Source organism: Carcharhinus amblyrhynchos, unplaced genomic scaffold (assembly GCF_965287045.1).
Source record: "Carcharhinus amblyrhynchos unplaced genomic scaffold, sCarAmb.v2.hapA scaffold_67, whole genome shotgun sequence".
NCBI lineage: Eukaryota > Metazoa > Chordata > Chondrichthyes > Carcharhiniformes > Carcharhinidae > Carcharhinus > Carcharhinus amblyrhynchos.
Window position 1 is genome coordinate 960,347 of NW_027649807.1, and position 27,567 is coordinate 987,913.

Sequence of the window (27,567 nt, forward strand, 5' to 3'; positions counted from 1 at the left end):
CAAGGATATTTTGGCCTTGGAGGGAGTGCAGAGGAGGTTTACTAGGCTGATACCGGAGTTGAGGGGATTGAGCTATGAGGAGAGGCTGAATAAACTAGGCTTGTACTCGTTAGAGTTTAGAAGAATGAGGGGAGATCTCATTGAGACGTATAAGATGATGAATGGGATGGATAGGATAGAGGTGGAGAGACTCTTCCCGCTCAGAAAGGACAGTAGGACTAGGGGGCACAGCCTCAAGATAAAGGGGGGGCGGTTTAGAACGGAGTTGAGGAGGGACTTCTTCACTCAAAGGGTGGTGAATCTCTGGAATTCTCTGCCCGTTGAAGTGGTGGAGGCTGCCTCGCTAAATATATTTAAGAAGCGGGTTGATGGGTTTTTGATAAGAGAGGGGATTAAGGGTTATGGGGAGAGGGCGGGAATGTGGAACTGAACCATGACAGATCAGCCATGATCTTATTGAATGGCGGGGCAGGCTCGAAGGGCTAGATGGCCTACTCCTGCTCCTATTTCTTATGTTCTTATGTTAAGGCAGTCTTCACAACACATGACAGTGCAGAGTCGCTGAGCAGAGACTGATAGCCAAGTTCTGCACACATGAGGACGGTCTCAACAGGGATCTTGGGTTCATGTCACACTATCTGTAACCCCCATGACTTGCCTGAGCTTGTAAAACCTCACTTACTGTCCTGTCTGGAGACAATACACATCTCTTTAACCTGTGCTTAACCCTCTCTCCACTCACATTGTCTGTACCTTTAAACATAGAACATAGAACATAGAACATTACAGCGCGGAACAGGCCCTTCGGCCCACAATGTTGCGCCGACCAGTCTTATTTTTAAAAAAAACATTGACCCACTAATCTAAACCACTCCTTTTTCGTCCATAAACCTATCCACCAATCTCTTAAACGCCCCCAAACTAGGCGCATTTACAACTGCAGCAGGCAGGGCATTCCAGTCCCTCACCACCCTCTGGGTAAAGAACCTGCCCCTGACATCCGTCCTATAACTACCCCCCCTTAATTTAAAGCCATGCCCCCTCGTGCTAGATTTCTCCATCCGAGGAAACAGGCTATCACTATCCACCCTATCTAAACCTCTAATCATCTTATATGTTTCTATAAGATCCCCTCTTAGCCGCCTTCTTTCCAGTGAAAACAACCCCAAATCCCTCAGTCTCTCCTCATAGGACCTCCCCTCCATACCAGGCAACATCCTGGTAAACCTCCTCTGCACCCTCTCCAAAGCCTCCACATCCTTCCTGTAATGTGGGGACCAGAACTGCACACAGTACTCCAAGTGCGGCCGCACCAGAGTAGTGTACAGTTGCAACATGACACTGCGACTCCTAAATTCAATCCCCCTACCAATAAACGCCAAGACACAGTATGCCTTCTTAACAACCTTATCTACTTGATTCCCAACTTTCAGGGATCTATGTACACATACACCTAGATCCCTCTGTTCATCCACACTATTCAAAGTCCTCCCGTTAGCCCTAAAAAGATTATCGCCAATCTCTTAGGACCGACTGACCCATGTTCAACTGCTGTTCACATGGAACCCTTCTCCACTTCGGCCTTCAAAGTTCTCGTTTGAATATTTGCTACTACCACCAAGATCTGCACCAGCGGCGGCTCCACCCGGGCTCACGCCCTAGGCTTCCGTGCTCACCGCAGCGGCCCTCCTACTCATCGCGGCATAGCCCCCGCGGGATTTTTTTTTCAAATAAAAACATGAATAAACTATACTCTAGACACAGATAAAAGGCATCTGCAAATCACATCACCTAGTAATTATGAAACATTTAAATACCTCATGTAAATCAACACAAATATTCTATGAAAGCATTCATATGGTAAACTTGATTATTGGCCCTTTAGAATCAGGTATGTGTTTTTTGCATTAAAAAATTCTTATTTTGATAAATAAATGATTTATAATAACATGACTTATTACAGCCTTCTATTATGACAGAGGGCCTAAATTGTTAATGTGCCTTTTCTCTTTACAAAATCTGAAGTATCTGCTGTGCATTTTCAGTTTATTACAACATTGCATTTTTTTTGCTCCTTCGTATAACCTTATTACAATGACAATATATTCTGTATTTAATGCACAGCTGTATATGTCAAGGATATTGCTTTTTTGGAAACTATTTAAACAAGTACTTTTCTGAGCTTACCACCCGTGATCCAGAGCTTTTGTGCAGAGTACCTTATTCATTTTCTCTGAATAAACTGTCTCCTGGGCATTCAGATTTTGCCTCTTTCCAACTCTCAGCTTTTATTCACTGTACTCAGACTCTGGAGGCTTGATTACTGTAAAGACTCGCATTCCAACCATTATTTTGTAAACTGAGTTTGTGTCTATATAAGTCCTGTTAGTGAACCAAATCCTCCATTCACCTGATGAAGGAACAGCGTTCCTTCGCATTCCAAATATACCTGGTGTTGTGAGACTTCTTACTACAGCTTCTTCCCTGCTGCCATCAGACTTCTGAATGGACCTACCTCTCATTAAGTTGATCTTTCTCTACACCCTAGCTATGACTGTAACACTACATTCTGCATTCTCTCCTTTCCTTCTCTATGAACAGTATGTTTTGTCTGCATAGTGTGCAAGAAACAAGACTTTTCACTGTATGTTAATACATGTGACAATAATAAGTCAACACACAGAAATATCAGTGTTTCTGGAATTATCATTCAGTGAGGGTCTTGTGGTTTAATGAAAAGAATAATTCTTTCCTTGAGTTGAAAGTGAGCATTGAGAACAGTGTCACAAACTATTACTCCCAGTATAAATTTCTGCAGCTTGCAGCCAAACTTACTGCTTCCGACACTTGATGTATTTATCATTTTCATCCTTGCCACAGTTTCCAAATTGAGTTCCATCCGTGTTCATAAATACATAACAAAGATCTTCAGCAGACGTGGCACCTGTTAGACAGAAAGGGGGAGTGTTAAGACCCCCAGACTTGGCCATTCTAGACAACCATCCCCTGCTCCAGGCTCTGATCAAAGGAAACAGGTGACAGGAGAATGACTGAAAGAGAAAGAATGAAACAAACTGACGAGAATGCAACAACTTTTATTCATATAGCACCTCCCACAGTTTAAGGGTGTCAGATATCTGAACAGGATTAGATCCAATGGCCAATTAAACCTGCTCCACTATTCAACTCACTTTCCCTCAAACCTGCTTCCCAAGAAAACAGAAACTGTCCGTCCCTCAGCCCCTTCAGCAATGGAAAACCCACAAAGCTGTGCATAGAATATTCCAAACATTCACCACCCTTCTCAGTGTTAAACAATCCGCCTTATCCTCAGGCTGTGCCCCTGTGTTTTAGATTCTGGACCAACAGGATCAATCTCTCAGCATGCCCCCTGTCAAACCTGGATGAGGAAGTGGAAGGATCGGTTGGTAAGTTTGCCAATGACACAAAGGTTGGAGGTGTTGTGGATGGTCTGGAGGGATGTCAGAAGTTGTAGCGAGACATTGATAGGATGCAAGACTGGGCGGAGAAGTGGCAGATGGAGTTCAACCCAGATAAGTGTGAAGTAGCTCATTTTGGCAGGTCAAATAGGATAGCAGAATATAATACTAATGGTAGGACACTTGGCAGTGTGGAAGATCAGAAGGATCTTGGGGTCCGAGTTCAGAGGATGCTCAAAGCAGCTTCGCAGGTAGGGGATGTGGTTAAGAAGGTGTATGGTGTACTGGCCTTCATCAATCGAGGAACTGAGTTTAGGAGTCGAGAGATAATGTTGCAGCTTTATAGGACACTGGTCAGACCCCACTTGGAGTACTGTGTGCAGTTCTGGTTGCCTCACTATAGGAAGGATGTGGAAGCTATTGAGAGGGTGCAGAGGAGATTTACAAGGATGTTGCCTGGATTGGGGAGCATGCCTTATGAAGATAGGTTGAGAGAGCTCGGCCTTTTCTCCCTGGAGAGACGAAGGATGAGAGGTGACCTGATAGAGGTGTATAAGATGTTGAGAGGTATATATCGGGTGGATAGTCAGAGGCTTTTTGCCCAGGGCTGAAATTATTGCCACAAGAAGACACAGGTTTAAGATGCTGGGGAGTAGGTACAGAGGAGATGTCAGGGGGTGGTTCACTCAGAGGGTGGTGAGTGCGTGAAATGGGCTGCCAGCAACAATGGTGGAGGCGGATTCGATAGACGTTTAGATAAGTAGATGGAATTTAGTAAGATATCGGGTTGTAGGTAAGCCTAGTAATCTCCAAGGTAGGGACATGTTCGGCACAACTCTGTGGGCCGAAGGGCCTGTATTGTGCTGTAGTTTTTCTATGTTTCTAACTTAAGGAAGTGGCCCTGGAAATAGTAGATCCATTGATGGTTATTTTCCAAAAATCTTTGGATCTGGAACAGTTCCTACAGATTGGAGGGTAACTAATGTAAGCCCGCTATTCAAAAAGGGAGGTTGAGAGTAAACAGGGAACTATAGACCAGTGAGACTGGGGAAGTTACTGGAGTCCATTATCAAGGATTTCCTAACTCAGCATTTGGAAGGCAGTGGGATAATCAGACAAAGTCAGCATGGATTTACACAAGGGAAATCATGCTTGATGAATCTATTGGAATATTTTGAGGATGTAACTGGTAGAGTTGACTGAGGAGAACCAGTGGAGGTGATTTATTTAGACTTTCAGAAGGCTTTCAACAAGGTCTCACGTAACAGACTCTGTGTAAAATTAAAGCACATGGGATTGCAGGTAATGTCTTGAGATGGATAGAAAGCTGGTTAGCAAATAGGAAGCAAAGAGTTGGCATAAATGGGTCTTTTCCTGATTAGCAGTCAGTGACTAGTAGGATTCCGCAGGGATCTGTGCTGGGACCACAACTGTTCACATTATATGAATGATCTGGAAAAGGGAACTGAATGTATTATCTCCAAATTTGCAGATGATACAAAGTTGGGTGGGAAGCTGACTTTGGAGTCCTCGTGCACCGTTCACTAAAAGTAAGTGCGCAGGGACGGCAGGCAGTAAAGAAGGCAAATGGTATGTTAGCCTTCATAATGTGAGGATTTGAGTATAGAGATAAGGATGTTTTGCTGAAACTGAATAGGGCAATAGGGCATTGGTGTGGCCAAACCTGGAGTATTGTGTGCAGTTTTAGTGTCCTTATCTGAGGAAGGATGTCCTTGCTATAGAGGGAGTACAGCAAGGGTTTACCATGCTGATTCCTGGGGTGGCAGCTCTGTCACAGGAGAATGGTCTAAGTCAGGAAGGATTATATTCACTGGAGCTGAGAGGAGTCAGAGGGGATCTGATAGAAACTTATCAAATTCTAACAGGGTTAGACAGGGGAGATTCAGAAAGAATGTTCTCGATGGTGGGGAAGTCCAGAACAAGGGGTCAGAGTTTGAGGATAAGGGATAAACCTTTTAGAACTGAGGTGAGGAGAAATTTCTTCATCCAGAGGGTGGTGATCAGGATATTGAATTTGATGATCAGCCATGATCAAAATGAATTGCGGAGCAGGCTCGAAGGGCCAAATGGCCTCCTCCTGCTTCTATTTTCTATGGTATTGGCTTCTCGGGTGGGATAAGGCTCCGTATCCCGCTTTCCAGCGTAAATCCCCCTCTGCGGAGCGCGAAGTGCTGGAAATCCACCCCACCCAAAAAAAAGGCAGGAAAATCTCCCATTTCCCACCCATTGGGCACTTGGATTTTTTGGGGAAAACTGCCCCAGATATCTTTTTTTGATTCAAACCCAAAACCACTCACATCGTTACAATTTCCACACTCGAACAACAGGCTTTTAAATCTTCTTCCACACAAGATTTTAACCTCTCATTTCAGCATTCCTCTTCACTGGATCAACATTCCGGCTGCCACACCATTTTCCAGCGACCCAGTCGCTCCAACAGAAACTGGAACTAAACATGACTTCACACGCTGTGCTGAGGCTTCCGTGACCTCAGGACTATGTCAGGTGTCTGGCATCTCACTCACTGACTTCACCAGAGTTTCTCTCTGCTCCTGACATCACTGAACCTTTTCCCACATTTTTGATCATTATTCCTTTAAACTGAATGTGTTTTGTGTAAGAAACAATACTTCTCACTGTACACTAACATGTGACAATAATAAATCAAATCAAATCAAACATTTCTGGATCTCTGCTGATTTCAGAAATACAGAAACATGAATTAAGCTTAAAGTTCAACCTGGATCTTATTCTGAATAACAAAAACAAATAGAAATTATTTAAACTACCTATAATCTTTAATGGAATAAAGTTAGGTTGTGTCCAAAGCACTTATCTTTCAAAGCAGCCAATAGTTTTGTTACAGTTTTATATTTGAATATTTAATTTTGATTTACCAAACTCAGATGGTTTTTCAAACTGACCCTTTTTGAAGTATTTTGCACGATTTTGTCCCTTGGTATTTGTTATGGTTCATCTATTTAGTTTCTGATCTTCTTCCCCTTCCTACTCCCATTCCCACCCTGTGTCCTATGCGGCTATCTCAGCTGTGCTGCCATGGACATGGTTCTGGCTGCACTCTGCAGGTAAACCAGCACGAGTAGTGAGATCTGAATATTGGCTAAAGAGAGGGATGCACTCAGAGATCTCCTACATTTTACCTATCCCTCCATGACTGACTGGTGGACACTCTGTCCCTCTCTGTTTGAGCACTTCTAAGTGAAGAGTTAATCATCTTCTGAAAAGTGCTCCCCATGTAGCTCACAGCCATGTAGCTGTGTCACAGTGACATCTGCTCCTGCTCAAACTCTAAAACCTGGATTTTCTGACAATCCTTCCTGGATGGATTTATGGTTATTCATCATGTGAGATGTATTCCTGATTTCCCACATTGAACAGGATGTGCATCACATGGGATTAAGATGCCTTGCAATGCTTTTATCTGCTGGACGATTGTTAGATGATTAATTAATTTGACAGAATAACTAAAGAGTTAAAGGCACAATTCACTATCCATTCAAAGGTGAATAAACAGACACAACAAACCCCAAACAAAATGCAGTGTAAAACAGAACATTGTGGAAATACTCAGCAGCTCAGGCAGCTCTGTGGAGAGAGACACAGTTAATAACTTAGAAGAATAACTTAGAATCTCTACAGGGCAGAAAGAGGCCATTTGGCCCATCTGCACTGACTACCCAGGCCCTACACCTAAATCCCCACATATTTACCCACAAATTGTTAGATGATTAATTAATTTGACAGAATAACTAAAGAGTTAAAGGCACAATTCACTATCCATTCAAAGGTGAATAAACAGACACAACAAACCCCAAACAAAATGTAGTGTAAAACAGAACATTGTGGAAATACTCAGCAGCTCAGGCAGCTCTGTGGAGACAGACACAGTTAATAAATATATAAAAAGGAAGAGGCTGGCTAGGGTGAATGTTGGTCCTTTAGAGGATGAGAAAGGGGACCTCGTGGTAGGGGATGGGGATATGGCTAAGGTATTGAATAACTTTTTTGTTTCTGTCTTCATGGAGGAGGACGTGAATAATTTGCCGGGTGTTAGCGATGGAAAGGTGGTAGGACTGGAGGGTCTTAATGACATTACTGTTACTAGAGAGGTGGTGCTCGACAGACTGGAGGGGCTGATTATGGACAAGTCCCCAGGACCGGATGGAATGCATCCGAGGGTTCTGAAAGAAATGGCGGAGGTGATAGTGGATGCCTTGGTGGTTATTTTCCAGACGTCGCTGGATTCCGGGGAAGTGCCGGAAGATTGGAAAACGGCTAATGTTACGCTGTTGTTTAAGAAGGGTGCCAGGCAAAAGGCGGGGAATTATAGGCCGGTTAGTTTAACATCTGTGGTAGGTAAAATGTTAGAATCCGTCATTAAGGAGGAAATTGCGAGGCATCTTGAGGGGAATTGCTTGATAGAGCAGACGCAGCACGGTTTCATTAAAGGGAAGTCGTGTCTGACAAATTTACTGGAGTTCTATGAGGATGTGTCTAGGGCGGTGGATAGAGGAGAGCCGGTGGATGTGGTCTTTCTAGATTTTCAGAAAGCGTTTGACAAAGTACCTCACAAGAGGTTATTGCAGAAGGTTGAGGGACATGGAGTTGGGGGTAGGGTGTTAGCGTGGATAGAGGATTGGTTGTCAAATAGGAGACAGAGAGTGGGGGTCAACGGGTGCTATTCGGATTGGCGGATGGTGACTAGTGGAGTGCCCCAGGGGTCGGTGCTGGGGCCTCAGCTTTTTACCATTTATATAGATGATCTGGAGGAGGGAACCGAGTGTATGGTGTCGAAATTTGCTGATGACACCAAGATTGGGGGAACGGCAAATTGTGCGGAGGGTGTGGAGAGTCTGCAGAAGGATCTAGATAGGCTGGGCGAATGGGCCAGGAAATGGCAAATGGAATTTAATGTTGGCAAGTGTGAGGTGGTCCACTTTGGTAGGAAAAATGGTAGGAAGGACTATTACTTATGTGGCGAAAAACTGCAGCAGGCGACGGTGCAGAGGGACCTCGGGGTCCTTGTGCATGAGTCGCAAAAACCCAGCCTGCAGGTGCAGCAGGTGGTCAGGAAGGCGAATGGGATGCTGGCCTTCATAGCGAAGGGGATTGAATATAAAAGTAGGGAGGTCTTGCTGCAGCTGTATAGGGCATTGGTGAGGCCGCAACTGGAGTACTGTGTGCATTTTTGGGCGCCGCACCTGCGCAAAGATATTTTGGCCTTGGAGGGAGTGCAGAGGAGGTTTACTAGGCTGATACCGGAGTTGAGGGGGTTGAGCTATGAGGAGAGGCTGAATAAACTGGGCTTGTACTCGTTAGAGTTTAGAAGAATGAGAGGAGATCTCATTGAGACGTATAAGATGATGAATGGGATGGATAGGATAGAGGCGGAGAGGCTCTTCCCGCTCAGAAAGGATAGTAGGACTAGGGGGCACAGCCTCAAGATAAAGGGGGGGCGGTTTAGAACGGAGTTGAGGAGGAACTTCTTCACTCAAAGGGTGGTGAATCTCTGGAATTCTCTGCCCGTTGAAGTGGTGGAGGCTGCCTCGCTAAATATATTTAAGACGCGGGTTGATGGGTTTTTGATAAGAGAGGGGATTAAGGGTTATGGGGAGAGGGCGGGAAAGTGGAACTGAGCAGCGACAGATCAGCCATGATCTTATTGAATGGCGGGGCAGGCTCGAGGGGCTGGATGGCCTACTCCTGCTCCTATTTCTTATGTTCTTATGTTCTTAAATCGCTCTAACCTACACATCTCAGGACACTAAGGGCAATTTTAACATGGCCAGTCAACCTAACCCGGACATATAATAATAATTCAGGTCAGTGATATTTTATATTCATGATGAATGGGAACATAGAACATAAAACATAGAACATTACAGCGCAGAACAGGCCCTTCGGCCCACGATGTTGCGCCGACCAGTTAAAAAACAATGACCCTCTAACCTAAACCAATCCCTTTTCATCCATAAACCTATCCACGGATCTCTTAAACGCCCCCAAACGAGGCGCATTTACAACTGCAGCAGGCAGGGCATTCCAGTCCCTCACCACCCTCTGGGTAAAGAACCTACCCCTGACATCCGTCCTATAACTACCCCCCCTTAATTTAAAGCCATGCCCCCTCGTGCTAGCTTTCTCCATCCGAGGAAAAAGGCTATCACTATCCACCCTATCTAAATCTCTAATCATCTTATATGTTTCAATAAGATCCCCTCTTAGCTGCCTTCTTTCCAGCGAAAACAACCCCAAATCCCTCAGTCTCTCCTCATAGGACCTCCCCTCCATACCAGGCAACATCCTGGTAAACCTCCTCTGCACCCTCTCCAAAGCCTCCACATCCTTCCTGTAATGTGGGGACCAGAACTGCACACAATACTCCAAGTGCGGACGCACCAGAGTTGTGTACAGTTGCAACATGACGCTGCGACTCCTAAATTCAATCCCCCTACCAATAAACGCCAAGACACCGTATGCCTTCTTAACAACCTTATCTACTTGACTCCCAACTTTCAGGGATCTATGTACACATACACCTAGATCCCTCTGTTCATCCACACTATTCAGAGTCCTCCCGTTAGCCCTATACTCGACACATCTGTTATTCCTACCAAAGTGAATTACCTCACACTTTTCCGCATTAAACTCCATCCGCCACCTCTCGGCCCAGCTCTGCAACCTGTCTAAGTCTCCCTGCAAACTATGACACCCTTCCTCACAATCTACCACACCTCCGACTTTGGTGTCATCAGCAAATTTACTAATCCACCCAACTATACCCTCATCCAGATCATTAATAAAAATTACAAACAGCAGTGGCCCCAAAACAGATCCCTGACGCACACCACTCGTAACTGAACTCCATGACGAATATTTACCATCAACCACCACCCTCTGTCTCCTATCTGCTAGCCAATTCCTAATCCAATTTCCTAGATTACCCTCAATCCCATACATCTGCATTTTCTGCAGAAGCCTACCATGGTGAACCTTATCAAACGCCTTACTAAAGTCCATATATACCACGTCAACTGCCTTACCCCCATCCAGCTCTTTGGTCACTTTCTCAAAAAACTCAATAAGGCTATTTCCCCGGGTTGAAATGGTCGCTACGAGAGGACACAGATTTAAGGTGCGGGGAGGAAAGTACAGAAGTGATGTTAGGGGTAAGTTTTTCACTCAGAGGGTGGTGAGTGAATGGAATCGGCTGCCGTCAGTGGTGGTGGAGGCGAACTCGCTGGGGTCTTTTAAAAGACTTCTGGATGAGTATATGGGGTTTTATGGGATTGGGGGTTATAGATAGGTCTATAGATTGGTAGGTGTTGATGTGATCGGCACAACTCGTGGGCCGAAGGGCCTGTTTGTGCTGTAGTGTTCTATGTTCTATGTTAGTAAGGCACGACCTACCCGCTACAAAACCATGCTGACTATCTCCAATCAATTCATTACTCTCCAAATAACTATGAATCCTATCCCTAATAATTTTTTCTAAAACCTTGCCCACAACAGAAGTAAGACTCACCGGTCTATAATTCCCGGGGAAGTCTCTGTTCCCCCTCTTAAACAATGGGACAACATTCGCTATCCTCCAATCTTCCGGTACTATACCTGAGACCAACGACGACCTGAAGATCAGAGCCAGAGGCTCTGCAATCGCCTCCCTTGCCTCCCAGAGAATCCTAGGGTAAATCCCGTCTGGACCAGGGGACTTATCTATTTTCAAACCCTCAAGAATATCCAGCACATCCCCCTTATCAACTGCAATACTGTCCAGTTTAAACCCCTGCAACCCAGTGTCCTCCTCAGCTACATTCATGTCCCCCTGCGTGAACACCGAAGAGAAATATTGGTTCAATGCCTCTCCAATCTCTTCCGGTTCCACACACAACTTCCCTCTGCTGTCTGTAACTGGCCCTAATCTTGCCCTAACCAACCTTCTGCTCTTAACATACCTATAGAACGTCTTAGGATTCTCCTTGATCCTATCAGCCAAACTCATCTCATGTCCTCTTTTAGCCCTTCTTAACTCACTCTTCAACTCCCTCCTCGCCAATCTAAAGCTTTCTAATGCACTACCTGAGCCCTCAAGTCTCATCCGAACATAAGCCTCCTTTTTCTTTTTAACCAACGAATCAACTTTTTTAGTGCACCACGGTTCCCTAGCCCTACCAATTCCTCCTTGCCTGACAGGGACATACCTATCACAGACTCGCAGTAGCTGCTCCTTGAAAAAACTCCACATTTCGGACGTTCCCAGTCCCTGTAATCTCCTAGTCCAACCTATGCTTCCTAATTCTCTCCTAATAGCCTCATAATTACCCTTCCCCCAGCTAAAACCACTGGCCCGAGGTTCATGCCTATCCCTTTCCATCACTAAGGTGAACGTAACCGAATTGTGGTCACTATCACCAAAATGCACACCAACTTCCAAGTCTAGCACCTGGTCTGGCTCACTTCCCAGCACCAAATCCAATATAGCCTCACCTCTAGTTGGCCTATCTACATACTGAGTCAAAAAACCTTCCTGCACGCTTTGTACAAAAACTGACCCCTCTAACGAGCTAGAGCTATAGCAATTCCAATCAATATTAGTAAAGTTAAAGTCCCCCATAACAATTACCCTATTACTTTCACTTCTAACCAGGATCGTCTCCGCAATCCTTTCCTCAACCTCTCTAGAACTTTTAGGAGGTCTATAAAAGACTCCCATCAGGGTGACCTCTCCTCTCCTATTTCTAATCTCAGCCCATACTACCTCAACAGACAAGTCCTCATCAAACTTCCTCTCTGACACTGTGATACAGTCCTTGACTAATAATGCTACCCCTCCCCCCCTTCTACCTCCTTCTCTACTCCGACTGAAGCATTTGAACCCTGGGACCTGCAACAACCATTCCTGTCCCTGCTCTATCCATGTCTCTGAAATGGCCACAACATCAAAGTTCCAGGTACTGATCCACGCTGCAAGTTCACCCACTTTATTGCGAATACTCCTCGCATTAAAGTATACGCATTTCAAACCCTGCTCCACCCCACCCCCACGATGCCGTGCATTGCAGTCCCCATCTATGCCCCCCTCACTTTCACCCCCTCTACTCAGGGTCCCACCCCCCCTCCGAATCAGTTTAAACCCCCCTGCATAGCCTTTGCAAATTTTCCCCCCAAGATATTGGTTCCCCTCTGATTCAGGTGTAGACCATCACTCTTGTAGAGGTCCCACCTTCCCCAGAATGAGCCCCAATTGTTCTAGAACCTGAACCCCTCCCTCCTGCACCATCCCCTCAGCCATGAGTTCAAACTTTCCCTCTCTCTGTTCCGCTCTAAACTATCCCGTGGCACAGGCAAGAGTCCCGAGATAACCACTCTGTCTGATTTGGCCTTAAGTTTCCACCCCAACTCCATAAAGTTCTGCTTAATATCCCCTTCCCTTAACCTCCCTATGTCATGCGTCCCCACATGAACTATAACTTGGGGTTGATCTCCCTCTCCCCTAAGTGTCCTGAATACCCTTTCCGATACATCCCGGACCCCAGCCCCGGGTAGGCAACACACCAGCCCTGAGTCCCTACCATTACCTCTGACTCTCTTATCTGTCCCCTTAACTGTGGAGTCCCCAATCACGAGGCCCAATCTTTTACATCCCCTAACCACCTGAGCTTTTACAATAGGCTCACCCCCAGAGACCTGCTCCCTTTGGCTATCCCCAGTTGATTCCTCCTCAACTGTAGCCTCCAGGACCGAAAACCTATTTTGGAGGGGAACAGCCCCAGGGGATTGTCCCCCCAGTTGCTTCTTTCCCCTCTTCCTGGCATTTACCCAAGACTCATTTCTAGGAGTGACTATCTCCTTATAACTCCTATCAATGTCCGCCTCCGCCTCCCGAATCATCCGGAGTTCCTCTAATTCCACCTCCAGCTCCTTTACACGCTCCTCCAGAAGCTGCAATCTAACACACTTCCTACAGGTAAAATCACCAGAAACACTACTGGAGTCCCTCACCACATACATCCCACAGGAGATGCAGCACACTGCCTGAACTGCCATCCCTGAAACAATTACCAGCAGAAAAATAAAAATATAAAAAAAAACTTCCCCCACACTTATAGTTAGGTTAGAGGAGGTGGGAGGGTGGGATTCTCTACCAGTGTAGAGGATCGGGTATCCTCTCTGCGCTAATTTATAGGGTTAGGGGCCCGAGAAAAAAAAACTACAAATACCGGTAAGCGTCCTAGTGACGACTTCCGGTTTCTAACTAATTTTAAAAAAACCGCCGAAACTCGCGACTTTAAACTAGAAATAAAAAGTTAAACAATATAAACAGAAAAATATACCTTTTTTGCTGCCTCCTCACACGCCCAAAAATCGCTGCCTCTCGATACTGCTCCTCAGGAACAGGGAAAGCAGATCATGGGTTTTCTCCGGGTGCTCCAGTTTCCTCCCACACCCCAAAGATGTGCTGTTAGGCTGATTGGCAGGAATAAATTGTCCCTAAATCAGCTTCCCTCAATCTGGATGGCCATAAAACATTAGACAGGGGTCGTGGGTGGAGAGGTGGACTGGTGGTGTTGAGATGGCGGCGCGGGCTCGTTGGGCCGAATGGCCTGTTTCCCGGGCTGATTTTGTTCTTTGTTCTTTGATAGGTCTGTGGAGGTCACAGGGTAATTATCATGGGTGACTTTAACTTTCCAAATATTGGTTGGAACCTTATAATGGTAGGAAGGATTATTACTTACGTGGCAAAAAACTGCAGCATGCGACGGTGCAGAGGGACCTCGGGGTCCTTGTGCATGAGTCGCAAAAACCCAGCCTGCAGGTGCAGCAGGTGGTCAGGAAGGCGAATGGGATGCTGGCCTTCATAGCGAGGGGGATTGAATATAAAAGTAGGGAGGTCTTGCTGCAGCTGTATAGGGCATTGGTGAGGCCGCAGCTGGAGTACTGTGTGCAGTTTTGGGCGCCGCACCTGCGCAAAGATATTTTGGCCTTGGAGGGAGTGCAGAGGAGGTTTACTAGGCTGATGCCGGAGTTGAGGGGGTTGAGCTATGAGGAGAGGCTGAATAAACTAGGCTTGTACTCATTAGAGTTCAGAAGAATGAGGGGAGATGTCATTGAGACGTATAAGATGATGAATGGGATGGATAGGATAGAGGTGGAGAGACTCTTCCCGCTCAGAAAGGACAGTAGGACTAGGGGGCACAGCCTCAAGATAAAGGGGGGGCGGTTTAGAACGGAGTTGAGGAGGATCAGCCATGATCTTATTGAATGGCGGGGCAGGCTCGAAGGGCTAGATGGCCTACTCCTGCTCCTATTTCTGATGTTCTTATGTTCTTACGAATAGTTTGGATGGGGCAGTTTTTGTACAATGTGTGCAGGAGGGTTTCCTGACACAATAACTGGATAAGCCAACAAGAGATGGGGCCACATTGGACTTGGTACTGGGTAATGAACCAGGCCAAGTGTTAGATTTGTTTGTGGGAGAGCACTTTGGAGATAGTGACCACAATTCAGTGTCCTTCATTATTGCAATGGAGAGGGATAGGGTCACACGGCAGGTTTATAATTGGGGCCGGAGTACTTATGATGCGATTAGGTAAGAATTAGGGAGCGTAAGATGGGAACAGAAACTGTCAGGTATGGGCACAAATGAAAAGTGGAGCTTGTTTAAGGAACAAATACTGCGTGTCCTTGATAGGTATGTCCCTGGCAGGCAGGGAGGAAATGGCCGAGTGAGGGAACCATGGTTCACAAAGGAGATTGAATGTTTTGTCAAGAGGAAAAAGGAAGCGTATGTAAGGATAGAAAAACAAGGTTCAGTTGGGTCGCTTGAGGGTTACAAGGTAGCTAGGAATGAGTTTAAAAAAGGGCTTAGGGGAGCGAGGAGGGGGCATGAGAAGTCCTTGACGGGTCGGATAAAGGAAAACCTCAAGGCTTTTTATTCTTATGTGAGAAATAAAAGAGTGACCAGGGTGAGGTTAGGGCCAGTCAAGGATAGTAGTGGGAACTTCTGCATAGAGTCAGAAGAGATAGGTGAGGCATTGAGTGAATACTTTTCTTCACTGTTCACTAAGGAGAGGGGCCATGTTTTTGAGGATGAGAGTGTGATACAGCCTGATAGGATGGAAGAGGTAGATGTTCTGAGGGAAGATGTCTTTGCAATTTTGAAAAACCTGAGGGTGGATAAGTCCCCTGGGCCAGATGGGATACATCCTAGGATATTTTAGGAGGCAAGGGATGAGATTGCGGAGACTTTAGCTTTGATCTTTGGGTCCTCACTGTCCACAGGCACAGTGCCAGAGGACTGGAGAGTGGCAAATACTGTTCCTCTCTTCAAGAAAGGAAATAGGAATAATCCTGGTAATTATAGGCCGGTTAGTCTTACTTTGGTGGTCAGTAAGTTAATGGAAAGGGTCCTGGGAGATAGGATTTATAACCATTTGCAAAGATTCAGTTTAATCTGGGATAGTCAGCATGGTTTTGTGAGGGGTAAGTCCTGCCTCACAAATTTGATTGAATTCTTTGAGGAGGTAACTATGTATGTAGACGAAGGTAGAGCAGTTGATGTTGTATACATGGATTTGAGTAAGGTGTTTGATAAGGTTCCCCATGGTAGGCTGATGACAAGATCAGGATGTGTGGGATAGAAGGAAATTTGCCACATCTGGCATGTGGGAGTCTTTTAAAGAACAGTTGATAGGACTGCAGGACAGGCATGTGCCTGTAAAAAGGAAGGACAGGAAAGGTAAGATTCGAGAGCCATGGATAACCAGGGAAATTGAGGATCTGATCAAAAGGAAGAGAGGCGTACGTTAGGTCCAGGCAACTGAAAACAGACAGAGCACTGGAGGAATACAGAGAAAGTAGGAAAGAACTCAAACAGGGAGTTAGAAGGGCAAAAAGGGGTCATGAACTGTTCTTGGCAGACAGGGTTAAGGAGAATCCAAAGGCATTTTATTCATACGTTAATAACAAAAGAGTAATAACCGAGTTGTTGTGATGGGAGACTTTAATTTCCCAAACATCGTCTGGAATATCCCTAGGGTAAGGGGTTTGGATGGGGAGGAGTTTGTTAGGTGTGTTCAGGGGGGTTTCCTGACACAGTACGTGGATAAGTCTACGAGGGGAGAGGCTGTACTTGACCTGGTGCTGGCTAATGAACCAGGACAGGTGTCGGATCTCTCGGTGGGAGAGCATCTTGGGGACGGAGATCATAATTCTATCTCCTTCACGATAGCATTGGAAAGAGATAGGATCAGGCAGGCTAGGAAGGTGTTTGTCTGGAGTAAGGGGAAATATGAAGACGTCAGGCAGGAAATTAGACGAGTAAACTGGAAGGAGGTGTTCTTGGGGAAAAGTACTGAAGGAAGGTGGTGGATTTTCAAGGAATGTTTGACTGGAGCTCTGCACGATAACGTTGCGATGAGACAGGGGGGTTTTGGTGGGTCGCGGGAGCCGTGGTGCACGAACATAGAACATAGAACATTACAGCGCAGAACAGGCCCTTCGGCCCACGATGTTGTGCCGACCAGTTAAAAAACAATAACCCTCTAACCTAAACCAATCCCATTTCGTCCATAAACCTATCCACGGATCTCTTAAACGCCCCCAAACTAGGCGCATTTACAACTGCAGCAGCCAGGGCATTCCAATCCCTCACCACCCTCTGGGTAAAGAACCTACCCCTGACATCTGTCCTATAACTACCCCCCCTTAGTTTAAAGCCATGCCCCCTCGTGCTAGATTTTTCCATCAGAGGAAAAAGGCTATCACTATCCACCCTATCTAAACCTCTAATCATCTTATATGTTTCAATAAGATCCCCTCTTAGCCGCCTTCTTTCCAGCGAAAACAACCCCAAATCCCTCAGCCTCTCCTCATAGGACCTCCCCTCCATACCAGGCAACATCCTGGTAAACCTCCTCTGCACCCTCTCCAAAGCCTCCATATCCTTCCTGTAATGTGGGGACCAGAACTGCACACAGTACTCCAAGTGCGGCCGCACCAGAGTTGTGTACAGTTGCAACATGACGCTGCGACTCCTAAATTCAATCCCCCTACCAATAAACGCCAAGACACTGTATGCCTTCTTAACAACCTTATCTACTTGATTCCGAAGGTTGTGGTGAACCTGGTCAGGAAGAAAAGAAAGGTGTACAAAAGGTTCAGAGAGCTAGGAGATGTTAAGGATCTAGAGGAGTATCAGGATTGTAGAAAGGAGCTTATAAAGGAAATTAGGAGAGCCAGAAGGGGTCATGAGAAGACCTTGGCGGGTAAGATTAAGGAGAATCCCAAGGCCTTCTATAAATATGTGAAAGGTAAAAGGATGAGAAGAGAAGGGATAGGACCTATAAAAGGTGAAGGGGGAAAGGTCTGTGTGGAACCAGAAGAAATGGCAGAGGTGCTCAATGAGTACTTTGCCTCAGTGTTCACAGTGGAAAGTGTGGAAACTGATCTGGGAGGTTGTACTACAGGTTTGCAGCAGACTGAAAAGATTGAGTATGTGGATATTAAGGAGGAGGATGTGTTAGAACTTTTGAATTCTATCAAGATAGATAAGTCACCGGGACCAGATGGGATATACCCCAGGATACTGTGGGAGGCGAGGGAAGTGATTGCAGAGCCCCTGGCGATGATCTTTGCATCGTCAATGGAGACGGGAGAGGTTCCAGAGGATTGGAGGATTGCGGATGTAGTTCCTATTTTCAAGAAAGGGAACAGGGACAGCCCGGGAAATTACCGACCGGTGAGTCGGACCTCAGAGGTTGGTAAGTTGATGGAGAGGATTCTGAGGGACAAGATTTATGAGCATTTAGAGAAGTTTAGAATGATCAGAAATAGTCAGCATGGCTTTGTCAAGGGCAGGTCGTGCCTTACGAGCCTAGTTCAGTTCTTCAATAATGTGACTGAACACATTGACGAAGGAAGTGCCGTGGATGTGGTTGACATGGACTTCAGCAAGGAGTTCAATAAGGTCCCCCATGCAAGACTTCTTGAGAAGGTGAGAGGGCATGGGATCCAAGGGGCTTTGGCCTTGTGGATCCAGAACTGGCTTGCCTGCAGAAGGCAGAGAGTGGTTGTGGATGGGTCTTTTTCTGCATGGAGGTCAGTCACCAGTGGAGTGCCCCAGGGATCTGTTCTAGGACCCTTGCTGTTTGTCATTTTCATGAATGACCTGGATGAGGAAGTGGAGGGATGGGTTGGTAAGTTCGCCGATGATACGAAGGTTGGTGGTGTTGTGGATAGTCTGGAGGGATGTCAGAAGTTGCAGTGAGACATTGATAGGATGCAGGACTGGGCAGAGAAGTGGCAGATGGACTTCAACGCGGATAAATGTGTAGTGGTCCATTTTGGCAGGACCAATGGGATGAAGGAATACAATATCAAGGGTAGGAGTCTTAGTAGTGTTGAAGAGCAGAAGGATCTTGGGGTCCGGGTCCATTGGCCTCTTAAATCAGCCTCGCAGGTGGAGGATGTGGTCAAGAAGGTGTATGGTGTACTGGCCTTCATTAATCGAGGGATTGAGTTTAGGAGTTGGGAGGAAATGCTGCAACTTTATAAGACCCTTGTCAGACCCCACTTGGAGTACTGTGCGCAGTTCTAGGGAATTGGATCAGGAATTGGCTGGCGGATAGGAGACAGAGTGTGGTGGTTGATGGTAAATATTCATCATGGAGTTCGGTTACGAGTGGTGTGCCTCAGGGATCTGTTTTGGGGCCACTGCTGTTTGTAATTTTTATTAATGATCTGGATGAGGGTATAGTTGGGTGGATTAGTAAATTTGCTGATGACACCAAAGTCGGAGGTGTGGTAGATTGTGAGGAAGGGTGTCATAGTTTGCAGGAAGACTTAGACAGGTTGCAGAGCTGGGCCGAGAGGTGGCGGATGGAGTTTAATGCGGAGAAGTGTGAGGTAATTCACTTTGGTAGGAATAACAGATGTGTCGAGTATAGGGCTAACGGGAGGACTTTGAATAGCGTGGATGAGCAGAGGGATCTAGGTGTATGTGTACATAGATCCCTGAAAGTTGGGAATCAAGTAGATAGGGTTGTTAAGAAGGCATACGGTGTCTTGGCGTTTATTGGTAGGGGGATTGAATTTAGGAGCCGCAGCGTCATGTTGCAACTGTACACAACTCTGGTGCGGCCGCACTTGGAGTATTGTGTGCAGTTCTGGTCCCCACATTACAGGAAGGATGTGGAGGCTTTGGAGAGGGTGCAGAGGAGGTTTACCAGGATGTTGCCTGGTATGGAGGGGAGATCCTATGAGGAGAGGCTGAGGGATTTGAGGTTGTTTTCGTTAGAAAGAAGGCGGCTAAGAGGGGATCTTATTGAAACATATAAGATGATTAGAGGTTTAGATAGGGTGGACAGTGATAGCCTTTTTCCTCTGATGGAGAAATCTAGCACGAGGGGGCATGGCTTTAAATTAAGGGGTGGTAGTTATAGGACGGATGTCAGGGGTAGGTTCTTTACCCAGAGGGTGGTGAGGGATTGGAATGCCCTGCCTGCTGCAGTTGTAAATGCGCCTAGTTTGGGGGCGTTTAAGAGATCCGTGGATAGGTTTATGGACGAGAAGGGATTGGTTTAGGTTAGAGGGTCATTGTTTTGTAACTGGTCGGCGCAACATCGTGGGCCGAAGGGCCTGTTCTGCGCTGTAATGTTCTATGTTCTATGAAAGGGTGCAGAGGAGATTTACAAGGATGTTGCCTGGTTTGGGAGGCATGCCTTATGAGGATAGGTTGAGAGAGCTCGGTCTTTTCTCCGTGGAGAGGATGAGAGGCGACCTGATAGAGGTTTATAAAATGTTGAGAGGAATAGATAGGGTGGATTCTCGGAGGCTATTTCCCCGGGTTGAAATGGTCACTACGAGAGGACACAGGTTTAAGGTGCGGGGAGGAAAGTACAGAAGTGATGTTAGGGGTAAGTTTTTCACTCAGAGGGTGGTGAGTGAGTGGAATCGGCTGCCGTCAGTGGTGGTGGAGGTGAACTCGCTGGGGTCTTTTAAAAGACTTCTGGATGAGTACATGGGATTTAAAGGGATTTAAAGGGTTCTAGATAGTTGTATGGCCTGGTAGGTAGAGATATGATAGGCACAACTTGTGGGCCGAAGGGCCTGTTTGTGCTGTAGTGGTCTATGTTCTAAAAGAATTGTCAGGGAAAAAAATTGGACCTCTCAGGGACAAAGGAAGGGAATTATGCTGAGAACCCAAGGGAATAGTTGAGATCCTAAATGAATACTTTGCATCAGTATTCACAAAGGAGAGGGACGTGTTGACTGGGAGTGTCTCAGAGGGAAGTATTGACCCGTTAGAGAGAATCTCCATTACAAGGGAGGAAAACTGACAAATCCCCAGGGCCTGATGGCATCTATCCTAGACTGCATAGGGAGACAAGAGATGAAATTGCTGGGCCTCTGACGGAGATCTTTGTCTCTTCATTGGACACAGGTGAGGTCCCTGAGAATTGGAGGATAGCGAATGTGGTACCGTTGTTTAAGAAGGGTATCAGGGATAACCCGGGTAATTCTCAGCCGGTGAGCTTGATGTCCATGGTAGGGAAGTTGTTGGAGAGGATTCTTAGAGATAGGATGTATGCACATTTAGAATGGAACAATCTCATTAGTGACAGGCAGCATGGTTTTGTAAGAGGGAGGTCGTGCCTTACAAATTTGGTGGAGTTTTTTGAGGAGGTGACAAAAACGGTTGACGATGGAAGGGCCGTGGATGTCGTCTATATGGATTTCAGTAAGGTGTTTGACAAAGTCCCTCATGGCAGGTTAGTTAAGAAGGTTAAGGCTCATGGGATAGAAGGAGAGGTGGCAAGATGGGGAGAGAACTGGCTTGGCCACAGGAGACAGAGGGTAGCAGTCAAAGGGTCTTTTTTCAGCTGGGGGTCTGTGGCCAGTGGTGTTCTGCAGGGCTCTGTACTGGGACTCTGCTATTTGTGATATATATAAATGATTTGGAAGAAGGAGTAACCGGTGTGATCAGTAAGTTTGCGGACGACACAAAGATGGCTGGACTTGCTGATAGCGATGAACATTGTCGGACAATACAGCAGGATATAGATAGGCTGGAAAATTGGGCAGAGAAATGGCAGATGGAATTTAATCCAGATAAACGTGAAGTGATGCATTTTGGTAGGACTAATGTAGGGGAGAGCTGTACAATAAATGGCAGAACCATCAGGAGTATAGACACACAGAGGGACCTGGGTGTGCAAGTCCACAAATCCCTGAAGGTGGCAGCACAGGTGGAGAAGGTGGTGAAGAAGGCATGTGGCATGCTTGCCTTTATAGGACGGGGTACAGAGTATTGAAGCTGGAGCCTAAAGTTGCAGCTGTGTAGAATGCTGGTTAGGCCACATTTGGAATACTGCGTCCAGTTCTGGTCGCCACACTACCAGAAGGACGTGGAGGCTTTGGAGAGAGTACAGAGAAGGTTTACCAGGATGCTGCCTGGTATGGAGGGTCTTAGCTATGAGGAGAGATTGGGTAAACTGGGGTTTGTCTCCCTGGAAAGACGGAGAATGAGGCGAGACCTAATAGAGGTGTATAAAATTATGAAGGGTATAGATAGGGTGAACAGTGGGAAGCTTTTTCCCAGGTCGGAGGTGACAAACATGAGGGGGTCACAGGTTCAAGGTGAGGAGGGTGAGGTATAACTCAGATATCAGAGGGACGTATTTTACACAGAGGGGGTGGGGGCCTGGAATGCACGGCAAAGCAGGGTGGTGGAGGCGGACACACTGGGATCGTTTAAGGCTTATCCGGATAGTCACATGAGCAGACTGGGAATGGAGGGGTACAAACGAATGGTCTAATTGGACCAATGAGCAGCACAGGCTTGGAGGGCCGAAGGGCCTGTTTCCTGTGCTGTACTGTTCTTTGTATGAATAAGTAACTGTCTGTCTCATAGAAGACAGAGGGTTGTGGTGGAGGGAAAATTTTCAGACTGGAGGCCAGTTACCAGTGGTGTACCACAGGGATCAGTGCTGGGTCCTCTGCTATTAGTGATTTTTAACAATGACTTGGAAGAGGGGGCTGAAGGGTGGGTTAGTCAATTTGCTGATGACACCAAGATTGGTGGAGTAGTGGATGAGGTGGAGGGCTCTTACAGGCTGCAAAGAGACATTGATAGGATGCAGAGCTGGGCCGAAAAGTGGCAGATGGAGTTTAACCCTGATAAGTGTGAGGTGATTCATTTTGGTAGGACAAACTTGAATGTGGATTACAGGGTCAACGGCAGGGTTCTGAGGAATGTGGAGGAACAGAGAGATCTTGGGGTTCACATCCACAGATCTCTGAAGGTTGCCACTCAAGTGGATAGAGCCGTGAAGAAGGCTTATAGTGTGTTAGTGTTTATTAACAGGGGGTTTGAGTTTAAGAGATGTGGGATTATGTTGGAACTGTACTGGATGTTGGTGAGACCACATTTGGAATATTGTGTTCAGTTCTGGTCACCTCACTATAAGAAGGATGTGGAAGCATTGGAGAGAGTGCAGAGGAGATTTACCAGGATGCTGCCTGGTTTGGAGGGTAGGTCTTATGAGGAAAGGTTGAGGGAGTTGGGGCTTTTCTCTTTGGAGCGGAGGAGGATGAGAGGAGACTTAATAGAGGTTTATAAGATGATGAGGGGGATAGAGTGGATGTGCAGAGACTATTTCCTCGGGTGAACATAGAACATAGAACACTACAGCACAAACAGGCCCTTCGGCCCACGAGTTGCGCCGATCACATCTACACCTACCAATCTACAGACCTATCTATAACCCCCAATCCCATTAAACCCCATATACTCATCCAGAAGTCTTTTAAAAGACCCCAGCGAGTTCGCCTCCACCACCACTGACGGCAGCCGATTCCATTCACTCACCACCCTCTGAGTGAAAAACTTACCCCTAACATCACTTCTGTACTTTCCTCCCCGCACCTTAAATCTGTGTCCTCTCGTAGCGACCATTTCAACCCGGGGAAATAGCCTCTGAGAATCCACCCTATCTATTCCTCTCAACATTTTATAAACTTCTATCAGGTCGCCTCTCAACCTTCGTCTCTCCAGGGAAAAGAGACCCAGCTCCCTCAACCTAACTTCATAAGGCATGCCTCCCAGTCCAGGCAACATCCTTGTAAATCTCCTCTGTACCCTTTCAATAGCTTCTACGTCTTTCCTATAGTGAGGCGACCAGAACTGCGCATAGTACTCCAAATGAGGCCTGACAAGGGTCTTATAAAGTTGCAGCATTACCTCCCGACTCCTAAACTCAATCCCTCGATTAATGAAGGCCAGTACACCATACGCCTTCTTGACCACCTCCTCCACCTGCGAGGCTGATTTAAGAGTCCTGTGGACCCGGACCCCAAGATCCTTCTGCTCTTCAACACTACTAAGACTCCTGCCCTTGATAGTGTACCCGTTCATCCCGTTGGTTCTGCCAAAATGGACGACTACACATTTATCCGCGTTGAAGTCCATCTGCCACTTCTCCGCCCAGTCCTGCATCCTATTTATGTCCTGCTGCAACTTCTGACGTCCTTCCAGACCATCCACAACACCACCGACCTTCGTGTCATCAGCGAACTTACTTACCCATCCCCCCACTTCCTCATCCAGGTCATTTATGAAAATGACAAACAGCAAGGGTCCTAGAACAGATCCCTGGGGCACTCCACTGGTGACTGACCTCCATGCAGAAAAAGACCCATCCACAACCACTCTCTGCCTTCTGCAGGCAAGCCAGTTCTGGATCCACAAGGCCAAAGGCCCTTGGATCCCATGCCCTCTCACCTTCTCAAGAAGTCTTGCATGGGGGACCTTATCAAACGCCTTGCTGAAGTCCATGTACACCACGTCCACTGCACTTCCTTCGTCAATGTGTTCAGTCACATCATCGAAGAACTCAACTAGGCTCGTAAGGCACGACCTGCCCTTGACAAATCCATGCTGACTATTTCTGATCATGTCAAACCTCTCCAAATGCTCGTAAATCTTGTCCCTCAGAAGCCTCTCCATCAGCTTACCAACCACTGAGGTCAGACTCACCGGTCGGTAATTTCCCGGGCTATCTCTGTTCCCTTTCTTGAAAATAGGAACTACATCCGCAATCCTCCAATCTTCCGGAACCTCTCCCGTCTCCATTGACGACGCAAAGATCATCGCCAGGGGCTCTGCAATCACTTCCCTCGCCTCCCACAGTATCCTGGGGTACATCCTATCTGGTCCCGGCGATAGAATTCAAAAGTTCTAACACATCCTCTTCGTTAATATCCACATACTCAATCTTTTCCATCTGCTGCAAATCCGTAGCAAAATCTCCCAGATCAGCTTCCACTGTGAATACTGAGGCAAAGTACTCATTGAGCACCTCTGCCATTTCTTCTGGTTCCACACAGACCTACATCCACCACACAGGGTGGATGTAGCTGTTACTAGGGGGCGTAACTTTAAGGTTCATGGTGGGAGATATTGGACACAGAACATAGAACATTCCAGCGCAGTACAGGCCCTTCGGCCCTCGATGTTGCGCCGACCAGTGGAACCAATCTAATGACCCTCTAACCTAAACTATTCCAATGTTATCCATATGCCTATCCACTGACCATTTGAACACCCTTAAAGTTGGCGAGTCCACAACTGCTGCAGGCAGGGCATTCCACGCCCTTACTACCCTCTGAGTAAAGAACCTACCCCTGACATCCGTCCTATAATTACCACCCCTTAATTTAAAGCTATGTCCCCTTGTGTTAGCCATCACCATCCGAGGAAAAAGGCTCTCACTGTCCACCCTATCCAATCCTCTGATCATCTTGTATGACTCAATCAGGTCACCTCGTAACCTTCTTCTCTCCAATGAAAATAACCTCAAGTCCCTCAGCCTTTCCTCATAAGACCTTCCCACCATACCAGGCAACATCCTGGTAAACCTCCTCTGCACCCTTTCCAATGCCTCCACATCTTTCTTATAATGCGGCGACCAGAACTATACGCAATACTCCAAGTGCGGCCGCACCAGAGTTTTGTACAGTTGTAACATGACCTCACGGCTCCGAAATTCAATCCCTCTACCAATAAAAGCTAACACACCGTACGCCTTCTTAACAACCTTATCAACCTGGGTGCCAACTTTCAGGAGGGATGGGATAGGAGGGGTGTCCGAAGTAGATTCTTTACTCAGAGAGTGGTTGGGGTGTGGAATAGACTGCCTGCTGTGATAGTGGAGTCGGACACTTTAAGAACTTTCGAATGGTTATTGGATAGGCACATGGAGCACACCAGAATGATAGGGAGTGGGATCGCTTGATCTTGGGTTTGGACATAGCTCGGCACAACATCGAGGGCTGAAGGGCCTGTACTGTGCTGTACTGGTCTATGTTCTCTGAACATCTTTACCTGAAGTGTTGCTGTTTTCTCTCTTCACAGATGCTGCCTGACTGGCTGACTATTTTCTGGGATGACTTTCTACTCTGGCATGTTTGGTGTTTGAATATAACTGTGCTGTAAGAGTATGGGAGATTCTGGTCGTCTGTACTTACCCTCACCCCAGATCTCCTGGCACTGCTTATCTGCAGACTGACAGATCCCATCGCCGCAGTATAAATTTCCATTGCTGCATGTGTGGCCATCTTTCAGAAATACATTGACGGGGCAATCTGAGGACTTTCCTGTGCAGAACTCTGGCAAGTCACATTCTCCCCTCGATGGTCTACAAATGGTCGCCGCTGGAAGGAACTGCAGAACAAAGTGATCAGGTTTCAATCAGTTCATTGTTCAGGCAGGGCTGAGAGTGATGTGTAATTGCTGAGAACGGGTTGGTGTCTGGAGAGAGAGAGAAGGTTGGGGTTGAAGGAGCTGATCAGGATCGAGGGATTAGGGGTTAACAGTGACCTATCGTTCGAGCATTGGAATATAGCCTCAGTGAGTCCATATTGAACAATTGTGATGGGCAGCAAGAAAAATAGAGTCATAAAATTCTGAGAGAAACATGTTTTAGTGAGAAGCTGAAGGAAATCAGCATTAGTAGAGTAATGGTTTTGGAGAAATTGATGGGATTGAAGGTGGATAATCTTCATCCCAGAATAACTTAAGGAAGTGGCTCTGGGAATACCAGATCAATTGATGGTTATTTTCCAAAATTCTTTAGACTCTAGAATACTCGAGTCTACATCAGAGTCTACTAGAGTCCCCTGTCTACATCGATGGGGACAAAGTAGAAACGGTTGAGGGTTTCAAGTTTTTAGGTGTCCAGATCACCAAAACCTGACCTGGTCCCCCCCATGCCGACACTATAGTTAAGAAAGCCCACCAACGCCTCTACCTTCTCAGAAGATTCAGGAAATTTGGCATGTTAGCTACGTCTCTCACTAACTTTTACAGATGCACCATAGAAAGCATTCTTTCTGGTTGTATCACAGCTTGATATGGCTCCTGCTCTGCCCAAGACCACGAGGAACCACAAAAGATGATGACTGTAGCCCAGTCCATCCATCAGAGGATGGCTGTAGACGGTTGTTCTTCAAACTGGAGGCCTATGAATAGTGGTCTGCCTCAGGGATCAGTGACGCATCCACTGTTATTTGTCATTTATATTAATGGTTTGGATGAGAATGTGGGAGGCATGGTTAGTAAGTTTGAAGATGACACCAAGATTGGCGGCATAGTGGACAGTGAAGGAAGTCATCTCCATTTGCAACAGGATCTTGATCAATTCTGCGTGCAATTCAAGTCACCCCATTATAGAAAGGATATTATTAAACTAGAAAGAGTGCAGAAAAGTACTAGGATGCTATCGGGACTTGATAGATTGAGTTATAAGGAGAGGCTGGATAGACTGGGACTTTTTCCTCTGGGCCATAGGAGGCTGAGAGGTGATCTTATAGAGGTCTATAAAATAATGAGGGCACAGTTCAGCGAGACAGTCAATATCTTTTTCCAAAGGTAGGAGAGTCTAAAATTGGAGAGCATCGGTTTAAGAGAGGGGAAAGATATAAAAGTGTCCAGAGGGGCAATTTTCTCACACCGAGGGTGGTGAGTGTCTGGAACAAGCTGCCAGAGGTACTGGTAGAGGCAGATATAATTTTGTCTTTCAAAAAG

At 46.4% G+C, this 27,567-nt stretch overlaps 1 protein-coding gene across 1 annotated transcript in view; it reads right to left on the reverse strand.

Annotated features, from left to right (window-relative positions):
• LOC145337727 (disintegrin and metalloproteinase domain-containing protein 12-like) overlaps positions 1-27,567 on the reverse strand; it is a gene marked incomplete at its 5' end in the record, with an annotated part of 178,071 nt that overhangs the window by 95,878 nt on the left and 54,626 nt on the right. Inside the window, 2 exons of the mRNA XM_080182566.1 lie at positions 2,836-2,944; positions 26,010-26,205. Of these exons, the coding sequence (XP_080038692.1) occupies positions 2,836-2,944; positions 26,010-26,205 (305 nt within the window). The remainder of the gene's footprint in view (positions 1-2,835; positions 2,945-26,009; positions 26,206-27,567) is intronic.